The sequence below is a fragment of the Lepidochelys kempii genome, chromosome 1, assembly GCF_965140285.1.
Source record: "Lepidochelys kempii isolate rLepKem1 chromosome 1, rLepKem1.hap1, whole genome shotgun sequence".
Classification (NCBI taxonomy): Eukaryota; Metazoa; Chordata; order Testudines; family Cheloniidae; genus Lepidochelys; species Lepidochelys kempii.
Window position 1 is genome coordinate 140,718,561 of NC_136380.1, and position 13,075 is coordinate 140,731,635.

The 13,075-nt window shown below is 44.6% G+C and overlaps 1 protein-coding gene across 7 annotated transcripts in view; it reads right to left on the reverse strand.

Moving 5' to 3' along the window:
• Window positions 1-12,453, reverse strand: part of MAP3K15 (mitogen-activated protein kinase kinase kinase 15) — a 137,187-nt gene extending 124,734 nt beyond the window's left edge. For 3 of the 7 annotated variants that reach the window (XM_073356727.2, XM_073356720.2, XM_073356746.2), the window contains exon 1: window positions 11,728-12,450. In XM_073356727.2, the coding sequence (XP_073212828.1) occupies window positions 11,728-12,043 (316 nt within the window). In that variant the 5' untranslated portion in view covers window positions 12,044-12,450. Of the gene's footprint in view, window positions 1-11,727 lie in introns of all 7 variants that reach the window. The other 4 variants (XM_073356755.2, XM_073356736.2, XM_073356766.2 and 1 more) reach the window with 3 other exon arrangements.
• Between the last annotated feature and the right edge of the window lie 622 nt (window positions 12,454-13,075).

Consider the following 13,075-nt stretch of genomic DNA (forward strand, 5'->3'; position numbering starts at 1 on the left):
ACAGAATCTGGACCTTCTCTCTGATAATTTTATGTACAAGTCAGGGATAAATAAGACCAATCCTAGTGAAATGTTTCAAAACTGCTTCAAATCAACCTTAGATGATACCTATAATATATACCTTTTCTTCAGAGGTATGACTGAAATTGTTCCATGGGCTTACAGCTGTATGTACTGTGTCACAAGCTCTTTACCTCAAGTTTCTCGATCTGGAAAATGTGAGTTAAATCAGTATTATTATTCCTAAGTGTGGTAACGTTTATGAAGCATTTTGGTTTTTTATTTTCAGTGTATTACATGGGGAGAAGTGTATCATGAGAAAGCAATGCATGAAACCGGTGACTATGTTTTCCTCCTTATGTTCATCAATTTTGTACGAGGAAAAGTCAACATTTAGTACTGAAACTTTCATCTTTTGACTTGCAAACATGCTAACATTTTAGCTACAAGACTTGAGTCTTACCTCAGACACATTACCATACACTGGATCTGTAACACTCTATGACTTTGTTGTTGACCAAAATTTCACTAATTGCCTCAAATCCACCATTTGTTGATATCAACGAAGTGCCTGCAATATGATTTTTGTCCATTTCACAATACATTTTGGACCATATGGGCTACTTTATGAAAGGTTCATGGGATGCAAGAATGTCAGCAAAGGAAAGAAATCTGGCAGTAAAGTAATTTGTCATGCTCACTGAGAATTAAGAGCTTGGCGGGGGGGGGGGGGGAAGGGGGGAAGACATGGAAATTTATGGAGGCCTTCCAATGATGTCAAGGAAGTCTGCAGGTAAGAGCATATGAAAAATGCCATGTGTTGTGTATGTTCCACTAGTCTCAGATTCTGAAGTTGGCGTTATGATTTTGTTCCTAAAGATAGTGTCAAGAAAGTTTTCCCCCAGATTTTCCTGTTTAATGGCTTTATTTTCAAGCCATACAAAATAAAATAAAAAGGTTTTTTCTAAATGCAATGAACATGAAGCTCACCAGTGAAGTTTTTCAAATGTGGCCTTGGAGTCCCTCAAGGAAACAGATGAATATCACTGCCTGTTCTGATGTAGAACAAAATTTTTTTACTGGTTGGATTATTTTTGTGGAAGGTCATTCTTTAACTGCTTACATTTGATTCAAACAAAAGCACTGTTTTATGTTGGAACATTATGTGCTGCACTTAACTTAACCACTCCAAGTATGGTTTTATGCGTGGAAAGAACCTTTGCTACCTTTTGAGGTGATGAATACTTATTACACGAGCACTCGAAAGCAACAGAAGCTCTCGGCTTTAGTTGCATTTTCAATTGATATTGTTTTTGACTGAAATGGCAAGGTCAACTTTTCTACAACCCGAGTCCACAAAAGGGGGGGGGGGGGGGGTTAAAAGGAGATTAATCTTTAAATAGGTTAAAGTGTAACTCCTTTCCTACTTGTTATAAAATTTCACAATGTAAAACTATAATAAACTAGCTTCATGCCCTGCTATTGTCCCCATTTTGCAGTTGGAGAATTGTTTCTCCCCCTCCTCCATAGTTCTGATTAATTTGCAGACCTGTGCTGTGGGCTGCAATCCAAGTATTGCCAACCTCAAGCATTCAAAAACCATGACACGAGCTTAAAAACAATGAGATTTTTTTTAAAAAATTAATACACTTTGGTTCTATTTACTGGTTTTCTGGTTTCTGAGCATCTAGAGTACAGTTTAGTCAAGTTTTCTCTACAACTATGAGGGCAAGTCACATGATGCCAGAAGCTGGGGCTTTAAGAAAAAACATCAAATATGGAGAAATGTTAAAATTATGAGAGTCGATGACACTAAAATTAGCTTGTAACATCATTAGGCACTGGCCACAGACATCGTTAGCACTTCACTTCCAAAGGCTCCATCTGACATCTCTGACCAAGTTGAAATGCAATAAAACAGAACATGAAGGTCGTATGGTTGAACTATTAAATCTCAAACAGGAATATTCAAAATAATTTACAAAATATAAAGTATGTGTGTCTGCAAAAGTAAAGGACCTAAGAGCTTAAGTTCTCTCTTAATTCACTGACTAGACAGGCATAGCGCAGACAGTCAGAATTGTATGCTTCCCTCCCTCACCCCACACATGCTGGGAGAGGGTTAATATGGGCAGGAAAGGATGAATATGGACCTGAAAAGCCAGTTAACCTGCCTGCCTGCACTGGAGGGTGGGCAGGGCCCAATTAGAAATAAAGCCCAGCTGGCGGACAGTAGGGCTTGTTGCCATAAAGTGTTGGGTTAGCCCAGATGAAGGGAGGAGACCCAGAGGAGAAGATGTAGAGAGGCCCCTCTCTCTGTGAAGCAGCCTGAATGAAGGCTGAACAGAAAAGTGATTCCAGGCTCAGGGTGCTGTTTTTGGTGTTAGTGACAAAAAGGAAAATAGAATGTTTCAAGTAAAATGTTTCAGGTATTCCGTATGTGTATTCATTTTTCACTAACCTCCTAGAACGTTCTGGAACTTTGTAGGATCTTGTGGAACCTTCCGGACTTTCTGAGAACTACATTTTCTTTGAACCTCCTAAAATGTTGTCAGCCATGCCCCTGTGGGCATATAAGTGGCGGGGCGTCACCAGTCAGTTAGTGAGATATAAGAATGAAGTGAAGTGAGAGCTCAGCTGCAATATTGTGAACCTTGTTTTACTGTGTAATTGTGAAAGTTCAAGTCTTAAAACACAAGTATAGAGTGTAAGTAGCGACTAATAAAGGACCTATTTAATGAGACGCCAGAAATAGCTATTGAACCCTTATCTGCGCAACAATATAAAAAATACTGTTACTTCTTTTGCCATGCTTAATACATAATGTTTGATGATTTTCCAAAACTGAGAAACATAGACTTTTGCTCTCCCTAATATTGCCTGTTCTCCCCCGTAGAAAAGAAAAGATGCCCTGAAGAAGCCTTCAGGAACTCAGTACAGGAAGCAAAAAACTCAATTACAATCTAGTCTGCAGCAAGGGGCAAATTTGATGGGAAAACATATGAAACAGAACAACATAGATCAGGCTTTAGGCAGTATCAAACCTCTCAGTGCAGAAGAAATTGAGGAACAAAGAATAAATGATGGAAGTCCTATTACTAAGGAATTAGCAGATTTACCTTAAGATAAGGAATAGGTAAATGAGGAAAGTGATGAAGAATCGTCCAGTTTTCCTGGCGGCGTAAAGGAAAGTGATGATAAAGAAGAATGTGGCTCACATGAAAAGAATAATGACAAAGAAAAATCTGGTTTACATGAAAAGGAGGGAAACGATAAAGAAGAATCAGCCTCGCATGAAGACATAAATAGCAGTGAGAAAAATTGCACACCACAAATCGATACATCAGATCCTGCTTTATTGCCAGTGATCCTAAACTCTGCCAATATTGATCATATAATTTTGAATAAGCTGGGCAAAATCGAGGATATGACATTTCCAGTTAATGAGCAGAAGCGACACTATGGAACAGTGCTCAAAAATGGTGAGAAACTGAATTGGCATTGGCTAGTTTACTGAGAATCAACTGACAAAGTGTTCTATTTTTGCTGCAAAACATTTGACAAGAATGCCAAATCGTTGTGTGCATTTTTTGGGTACAATTACTGGAATAACTTAGCTGATGCTCTAAAGCAACATGAAAAGTCACCCAGCCATTTTACAGCCTACTCCAAATGGATGGAGGTCAAATCCAGGATCAAGACAAATAAATGCATACATGCAGAAAACCAGTGCATTATTATTAGAAACCCAACATTAGAGAAACTTGCTTGAGTGTATGATCTCAATTACTGTGTTCCTTGCAAAGAATAATTTGGCTTTCTGGGGCTCATCGGATAAATTGTTCCCAAGCAGCTCTACCAAATTGTTATGTTCAGTGAAATACGAGAATGTCATGCGTGAGCACCTACATCGAGTAGTTTGTAAAGAAGCTATAGACCATTACTGCAGCAAAACAATTCAAAACGAATTGACTGGCCTTATGGCAAGGAAGATAACATATTGGTGCAGCTCAGTAAGTACTAGGCCATAATAATGGACTGCACTCCTGACATTAGTCCAAGTGAAAATATGTCATTTACAGTAAGATTTATGGACAACGAGGATGGCTGTATCCAAGTAAAGGAAAACTTTATCTGTTTCTGGTCTGTAAACGACTCTAATGGAAAAGGCTAACAGAACTGTTTATGAACATTCTGAATGAGAATAAAATAAAGTTTCAGGACTGTCATAGCCAAGGTTACAACGACGGCACGAACATGAAAGGAAGAAACAGTGGCGTACAAACAAGGATCCTTGCCCCAAATGATCCAAGAGCTTTTTTCATGCCTTGTGGCTGTCATTCCCTCAACCTGGTTGTATGAGGTGCAGCGTCATCATCTTTAGATTCAGTATCTCTCTTTAGAGTACGGCAAAGAATATACGTCCTGTTTTCAGCATCAACCATCAGATGGAAGATCCTCACGGACAATGTTACAAATCTGACTATGAAGCCATGAAGCTTCTAAGTAACACTTTCTGGGAGAGCTGCATGGACAGTGTAAGACCAGTGAGGTACCAAGTGCCTGAGATTTATGATACCCTGATGGAACTGGCATAGTTGAGTAAAGCTGAGGCCGGAATGTGACACAAGGCGCAAACCAAAGTACTGACTTCAAATTTCTGGTCTCAATTGTGGTTTGGCATGATATCCTGTTCCACGTAAATGTTGTAAGCACAGACATTGTGACCACTACTACCTTGATGAGATGCTGCCTTGATTTCATTGTGGCCTACAGAGACAACGGATTTGAAGATGCCATCACTATCACCAAAGAAATGGCAGAAAACTTAGGAGTTGAGCCTGTCTTCAAGGAAACTCATATTCATCAGAAGAGGAGACTGGTTACGAGGGCAGAGATGAGATGATGGGACGCTCAGAAGAAAAATTCAAGAAGGCATTTTTTTTGCCTAGTCTTTGACACTGCTCGAATGTCCATTGAAGAGATTCGGACAAATGAAGCACCATGAAAAGACCGGGGGGGGGGGGGGTTATGACCTTAGTAAAGTGTTGGCAGACAGGAAAACACTCTTGAACAATTGTACGGACCTTCACCAGACACTGATCCATGGGGAATCTTCCGATGTCAATGATAAAGACTATGTTGAATTGGACAACATCCATCACATTTTGCCACACAGGAGCTTTGCCACTGAAAGTTCTCCAATTCATTCATGATGCAGAGCTGAAGGATACTTTTCCTAATGTGTGGATAGCTTTGAGGGTTAACATTCTAAGACTGTCACCTACTGTAACACTATTTAATACTGGTCCACCCAATGTTGGTGCACAGTTCAATTTCTTGATGTGAGTACATTTCAGTTATTCTTAAAATGAAAAGGTTTCTATAAGCTTAGAGGAAATGATTTTTTTATTTGCTCACATATGGCATGAATAAATACAGATTTACAGATCCTAGCATGCAAATTTATCATCTTACATGACTGGGATAAATCATGCATTCAAATCATTCAAAGTCATGAAATGCAAATGCAATAAAAATAGGTATTGAACCATTTAACACATGGAGGGTGGAGCGGGGGGACGACTGAAGATGTTCCTCGTCTGGGTGCCATTTGGTCTAAGGCCTGCCCTGCACATGACAATATACATGGTAGATGCATCATACCAAGGTTTTGCATTTTTTCAACTTGACTCATGCTTCTGATATGAGAGGGGGTATGACATTAATACATAATGTAATTTTGGTGAGAAGGCATTTAGATTTAAAAATTAAAATCTCAAGCTGTTGGGACAGGTAGAGAAAAAAAGAGTAAGGGAGGAAAATGAGGTCCTATTGAAACAGAAAACAAATCCAGTTTTGGTTACAAGAGCAATGATAATCTCACCAGCCTGGGAAAGAACCGGTGCCACACCAGGGTCCATTTCAGGCTGTGAAAATAGGCTGCAGCATGTGCTTGGTGACATAGAAGGTGCTTTCAACTTCTGAAATGTGCCCAGGGCCTCATAGAGAGCAAATGGAAGGTCCAGCTATTGGTACGGTCCAAATGGAGTGACAAATGCGGTTATATCCTTGGATTCCAGGGCCAAGGGCTTTCCGCCAGTACTCTTTGGTGAGGTCCAAGATTGGTTCTATACCCAGCCTTTTCTAATATATCCAACATCTCGCCCACCTAAGACATGGGATAGGAATCACGTTCTCCTTCCTGAAATCAGTCAAGGAACAGATACTCTTCTCCAGTTTTGGGACCAGCAAAGTCAGGCTGCACTACTTCCTCTAGGACTCTATTACCCCTAACCGGAGCAGAGTCTAGTCGTTCCCATAGATAGAAGGCATACTGGTTCGCATTATGGGTTGTGGTACCTTGCTTACGCCAGGCCTCTTATTAGCGGTCCAAAATACTCCAAGGCTGTCTCTCCTATAACAACTCAAATGGTGAGAAATCCAGGAAGGACTGTGGGATCTCTTGGACTGTAAACAATAAGTACAGCTGCATCCTAACCCAATTTTGGGTTTGGCAATCTCAGTTTTTTGCAGCATTCCCTCCAGTGTCTGTTAAAGTGCTCTACTAGCTAGTCTATCTGCAGGTTTCATAGAATCATAGAATATCAGGGTTGGAAGGGACCCCAGAAGGTCATCTAGTCCAACCCCCTGCTCAAAGCAGGACCAATTCCCAGTTAAATCATCCCAGCCAGGGCTTTGTCAAGCCTGACCTTAAAAACCTCTAAGGAAGGAGATTCTACCACCTCCCTAGGTAACGCATTCCAGTGTTTCACCACCCTCTTAGTGAAAAAGTTTTTCCTAATATCCAATCTAAACCTCCCCCACTGCAACTTGAGACCATTACTCCTCGTTCTGTCATCTGCTACCATTGAGAACAGTCTAGAGCCATCCTCTTTGGAACCCCCTTTCAGGTAGTTGAAAGCAGCTATCAAATCCCCCCTCATTCTTCTCTTCTTCTTTTTCACACAGGTTCTTACCTATCATATATCAAGGAGGGCACATACCTCCTGGATTAGCAGACCCATGAATGCAGTGCCCCAATCTATTAAAATCACCATCAGGCTTCCTAATCAGGAAAATACTCTAAGGAATTCATTAGCTATCTCCTGTGCTGATGCCAAGTAAAAGGGCACAGCTTCCAAGTATCAAGTAGCCCCAATACTCGGAGCACCTACCAGCAGGAGGACTACACTGAGTCTTGTAGGCAAGCCTAAATGCCACAAACTGGCACTCAGAGCAGGAAATGCAGTAGTCCTTTACCTCTTGGTAGACTACTGGCCAAAATAATTAGTCTGGCACCTCTCTTTGAGTCTACTCTACGCCTCAGTGGCCTCACCCCAGCTCATCATGGCCTAGATTCAATACCTATCTCTGGTACAGTTTGGGAACAATATGCAGAGGTCAGCATGTTCCACTCTGGGTATCCCAGACAACCCTTACCAGGATGTGCCACTGAAGCTCAAACTGGGGATACTGAAATCCTGGGAGGAGTCAACCAGTACCCCATTCACCCTAGCCAGTCATCTATATAGAGCCAACAGAATGCTGCATCATCCTAGCTTTGAATTAAATTGGACCCACTTGGTATAGTCTCAGCATCTATCTCAGGATGGAGGTCGCTGTGGGGTCCAGATTACATTGCACCGCTGTGCTTTACCTAGCTCTTTTTCCTGGGGTTTCCTGGTTGCCCAGAGCCTCTCCCCTGGAATGATGAGGTGTCCTTTTAGACATAGGCCACTCACAAAAGAGTTTGGGATCAGAGAAGGAAAAAGTCCCCCTCTGGCCAATTCTGAGTTGTGATGCCTGGCTTTGCCTTACTGCCTCACTTTAGAGACTGGATACGGGGCCACAGTCACTGCTTAGCACCACTGAGTAAGACAAGTGGTTAGCCACAGGTATAAGCCATCAAACATCATTTCAGTGTTCTAGCCTACCCACTAGCAACTAAATCCTGGTCATGGGATAGGGTCAAATGTCCTCCTGGATACAGTCAATGTATAGCCATTTTCCTATCCCCTTGCAAATTCTCCAGGGATATTAGTGTTCCTGCACAAATGTCTGTCCCAAGCCTGAATCCACCAGCCCTGACACCTGTGTTCCATTTACTACAACAGAAACCACCTACCTTTTGATCTAGAGGGTCTCTTGATGGTTTCAGATGTATGTGGTTATTCTAAAGTCTACTTCATATTGGGCCAAACCCAGTCCCAACGGCCTTCCTGCCCCCAGAAGCAAATTAGGGGACTCCACACTGGGATTGCAAAGACCCCCTTTTCTTTAGCCAGGGACCCATTCACCTCAGGTCCATCTTCTCCAGGAAAAATGTCTGATGAATTGGGAATGTGGTTGTACAATTTACAAATTCTGGTTGATATTGTGAAGTTGTATTATGAAAAACTTAAGTTGTATCGGAGTACCCATATGTACGTGGATCCACCACTGCTGACAGGTACACACCAGACAGAGACAATGCAAGCATTAATGCATTACACACTTTGCACAGAGGCTGTTACATGCTTCATAGCTGCTGCATGCCCCTGAGAGAGTTGAACCTTAAGCTTCACACCTCTGGGTTGGAGTTCTGGGAGAGGGTGCATTTAAGTAGCTAGGGTATTTCAGGAGTCCATGCTGCCCCTTCCTTAAGTCCTCTGTTGAGTCATGTGAAAGGCAGGTAGCCATTAACTTTTATTTTTAAAGAATGAGGTTATCTACTTCTTGGGATAGCTCAGAAATGCAGAGAATCAAAGTACTGAGTGGAGAAAGCAGGAAGGCTGAAAGAGTGGAAGTACATGGGAAAGAGAGCATAAACCAAGGAAGTGGGAAACCAACAAATTATGTGCAGTATGAGAATACCTTATTCCTGACCTAATAGAATAAATTAGATTGCAGAACACTAAAAGCAGAGAGGAGTATTTTGTCTATGAAGTTCCGTGTACATCCATGCTGCTATTTGAATAACAATACTTTATTTTACTCAGTTTACACTCTGGAAGCTTAATTCCTTTTGGTTTCTAACTTTTATTAATAAGATAACAGAACAGAATGACATGACATGACATACAGACAACATATGATTACAGATTCTCCATCCCCCTCCTTTGAGAGGATATGGAGTAAACAGTGTAGAAAATATAACTTTATTTTGTAGTTAGCAGTAGTATGAAGGTTGAACTGTAACTCTCAAAAGGGTGAAAAAGAAGAGAAAAGGATAGAATGGGCAGAATTGGAAAGGTTCTCAATGTTTTGTACATGTCATAATTAATATAATTTAAACTAGATTTGAGCATTCCAAATAATCAAGAGAAAGCTTTCCAAAGGTCATAACTGGCCCTATTGTCCTGTAGGTTACTCTCTCATATGGCTCAGCATTTGAAAGGATCATGCTCTATTCTATACCATAATGAAGGAGGTCTTTCCAACACCCAAGAAAAACTCCCCAACCATCTTTCAGAAAATTCTCTACCTTCTTTTTGTGCTGATTGCCTTCTCTGCTTGTTATTTTGAAAATTAATATTTGATGGCTTATACACATCACTGCATATTTTATTTAGAATAAAAATCATAAGATAGGAGATACAGCATCAGTTTGCAGTTCTTCAACTCCCTGAGGCATATCATCATGAAGACAAAGTACCAAATATAAACTGAGTGGGTAAATATGAATTGAAGGAAACACAATAGTTATTAGAATTTTTAATAGCGTCAGAAAAATGGAGGAGGTACAGGCCTGTTCGCACCTAACTGGTTTGATGGCCTACTTAATTTAGACCACTAATGCACTAGGATGACACGAATCACTCAACAGTAATATGTTTGCCCTTTTAAAGAACAATAGCACTGGCTACTTCCAACTGGAATAACAGCAGCATTCGATCGGAACCAGAAGGATGGGGTTATCTACTTCTTAGGATAGCTCAGAAATGCAGAGAATGTAGAAGAATGCAGAAGTAGAAAATGTAAAAAGCAAGAGAAAATGAAAAGTACATTTAAAACAATATATTAAATAAAATAACTCTACAAGAATTTAAGAATTTTTTTTAAAATCATGTTATGGATTCACAAATTCAACAACTACTAAGTAAGCTCTTGAAAATTTAAATCCACTTGTGCCCCTCTAAAATCCAGTCTTCCTTGCTCACACACTCTGGCTTTCCCCCTACCTTGAGAGAAGGAAGGGACTTCTGGGAAATTGTTTCTAGAGCGACAACAGGCTTTTCAATACAGCATTTTATAATTTTTTGTTTTTAAAGTAAAATTCAGTTTCTTTGTGCACAGTGTTGGATTGATGGTCCTAGAAAATGAAAAAGGCTAAAAAAGATTATTGTAGTTAATATCTTAAGACACTATGGCTAGGGTTTAAAAAGAGCCTGAAGGAGGGGAGTTAGATATCCAAATCCCCTGAATTTCAATGAAGCTCAAATGCCTAACCCCCTTAGGTGACCTAAGGGCAACAGGTTTTTGTCCCATTAACAAATGCCCTCAGTCCTCCAACCCAGTGCCAGTGTAACAGAAGACGTTCCCAGATTGTGGTTCATGGAGCACTTCTTGTACTTTCCAGAGAGCTGGTTAGTCACATTTCCTCCTCCTTCCAGCTACTAAATCTCATTACAATGCAACTATAGTACACTAAACATAGTCCTAACAGGACTTTGCCATGGAAGCAATAGCTGCCACAAGGATATTAGGAATCACGAAAGGTGGGGGGGAGTAGGTAAGGTGGTCTGCAAGATTATCAGAAGGAAGCTGTCCATAAGACAATCTCTCTAAGAGACTTACACAATGAAAAGGTCTGCTAACCCCTAGTACAGAGGAAATGCAAGAGCTCCCTCGAGTTGGGGGCAAGGATATTACCATGCTCACCTCATTCCCCTCCAAGAGGGGCCCCCAACCTCTCATCCTTCCATCTCACCCACTTTTTTTTAATACTCTACAGGCACCAACAGCAGCTCCTCTGCCTGGCATGGGTTGCTATGTTTTCACACATCCCTGGGGTGTGCTCTGTTCCTGCCCCTCTTCTCATTGCAAGGGATAAGAGGGGATCACCATCTTCTACTGCCCATACAGTCCCCAGGGAGCCAGCAAGATGAAGACTAAGCAGAGCGGAGTGTGAATCAAAACCCTGGAGCCAAACACCCCTGTTGCCAGTCCCCAACATCAGAGGAGAGGGGGACAAAACCCAGAACTAGGGGAGGCACCAGGCATAAGCAAACTAAGGAACTGTTTAGGGCCCCACGCAGGTCTGGGGGGTTGGCGGGGAAAGGAATCTGATTTATTTACATGAGAATGGCCATACTGGGCAGACCAAGGGTCCATCTGTCCCAGTCTGGCCCTGCAGCCAACAGAGGCCAACGCTTGATGTTTCAGAGGGAATGAACAGAAGAGGCGATCCTCCAGCAATCTATCCCCTGTCGCCCATTCCCAGCTTCCGGCAAAACTGAGGCCAGGGACACTGCAGCATGGGGTTGCAGCCCTGATGATCTTGGCTAGTAGCCATTGCTGGACCTACTGATCCCCCCCCCCCCAAATTTAAGATAAACTTTCTAACAGGTGTCTGAGACCGTGCTGGGTCTGGCTAGGTGCTGGCTGGTGGAAATAACGCAGTCCGTATTGGGGGAGGGGGGAGACCATCCCCCAATGAGCTAGCCCCGCCTGTGCCCAGCACCCGGCTGCTCCCCGGGCTGGGCGCAGGGTGGCAACCCGGGCGCCGCTCTCCGCCCCGCTCACCTGCGTCGTAGAAGGCGTCCAGCACCGCCGTCTCCCCGAAGTCCAGCTCCCCGAAGTTGACGGTGGTGAGCTGGGCTCCCTGGGCCTCGCAGGCTCGCACCAGGCACTGCAGCGCCCCGGCCGCGGCCCCGGCTCCGGCCCCGGCCCCCGGGCTGTCGTTCAGCACATACACGGCCCGCAGGGAGCGCTGCCGCGGGGCGGGGACGCTGCCTTCGCCTCCCGGCCCCGCCGCCGCCGCCTCGGCCCCCGGCTGCTGCTCCGCTTCCCCGCTGAGGGAAGGCAGCGGCTCCGCCGCGGGGCCCCGGCTGTGCTCCATGGCGCCCGCCCCGCGCTACATGGGGGCGCTGCCCGGCCCCGGGAGGGTGACGACGGCGGGGGGAGGGGGCTGCTCCCGGGCAGGTGCCGGGGGCAGGAGCTGGGGGAAAACTTCTCCGCAGAGCGGCCGCTTAAGTCGTCACGGTGGGGCAGGGAGCAGCGGCCCCCGGCTGAGCTCGGCGCCGCCCGCGCTGGGGCGACTGGGGAGAAGTCTGCTCCCGCCCCGGGCGGAGTCAGCTTCGCACCGCACGGCGGGGTGCGGGGCGTCAAACAGCTGGGAGCCGGGGCGGGGCCCAGGGGCAACACTGGAGCCGGGGGGAGGAACCGCGGTTGAGAGCGGGGCCCGGGCGCTGCAGGGCGCGGGGCAGCGGAGAAGCCGCCTGGGATTTGGGCTGCGGCGGCTGCAAAAACCCAGGGTGGGGGGCGGGGGAGAATTTGCCCCTCGCAGGACGGTTCATCTCAGCCCCCGCTGCGCTCCCCAGGGCGGTGCCGCCAACTCCGGCCCCTCCCAGCGCCAGGACAAGGCGGCTCTTCCCCGCCCCAAATAGGGTGACCAGATGTCCCGATTTTATAGGGACAGTCCCGATATTTGGGGATTTTTCTTACATAGGCGCCTTCCCCCCCCCCCCCCCCCCCGCTCTGTCCCCATTTTTCACACTTGCTGTCTGGTCACCCTCGCCCCAAACCGCGCCTGCAGAGCCGCCAGTGGGGGCAGCATCTCACCTGCCGTCCCTGCCGCGGGCTCCTGGCCAGACCCCAGTTTTCTGTTCAAAGCCTCCCCGTCCGGGGTCTGCAGAGCCCCCCAGCGGTTCCCCGACCTGCCCGGGCGGCTGGGCTCAGCGCCTGGAGTGCAGGCTTTAGTCTTCTGTTACTTCCTTACATAAATGTTGATTTTTTTTTCTACTGAGTTGTTTATGCTTCTAGTTGAATATTTTAATTTCATAGTCTTTTATGTATACTACATATTTTGTTATAATACATTTCAGTGATGTTTTTCATTCTGACAGACTTACTGTTTTGTACTGCCAAAATC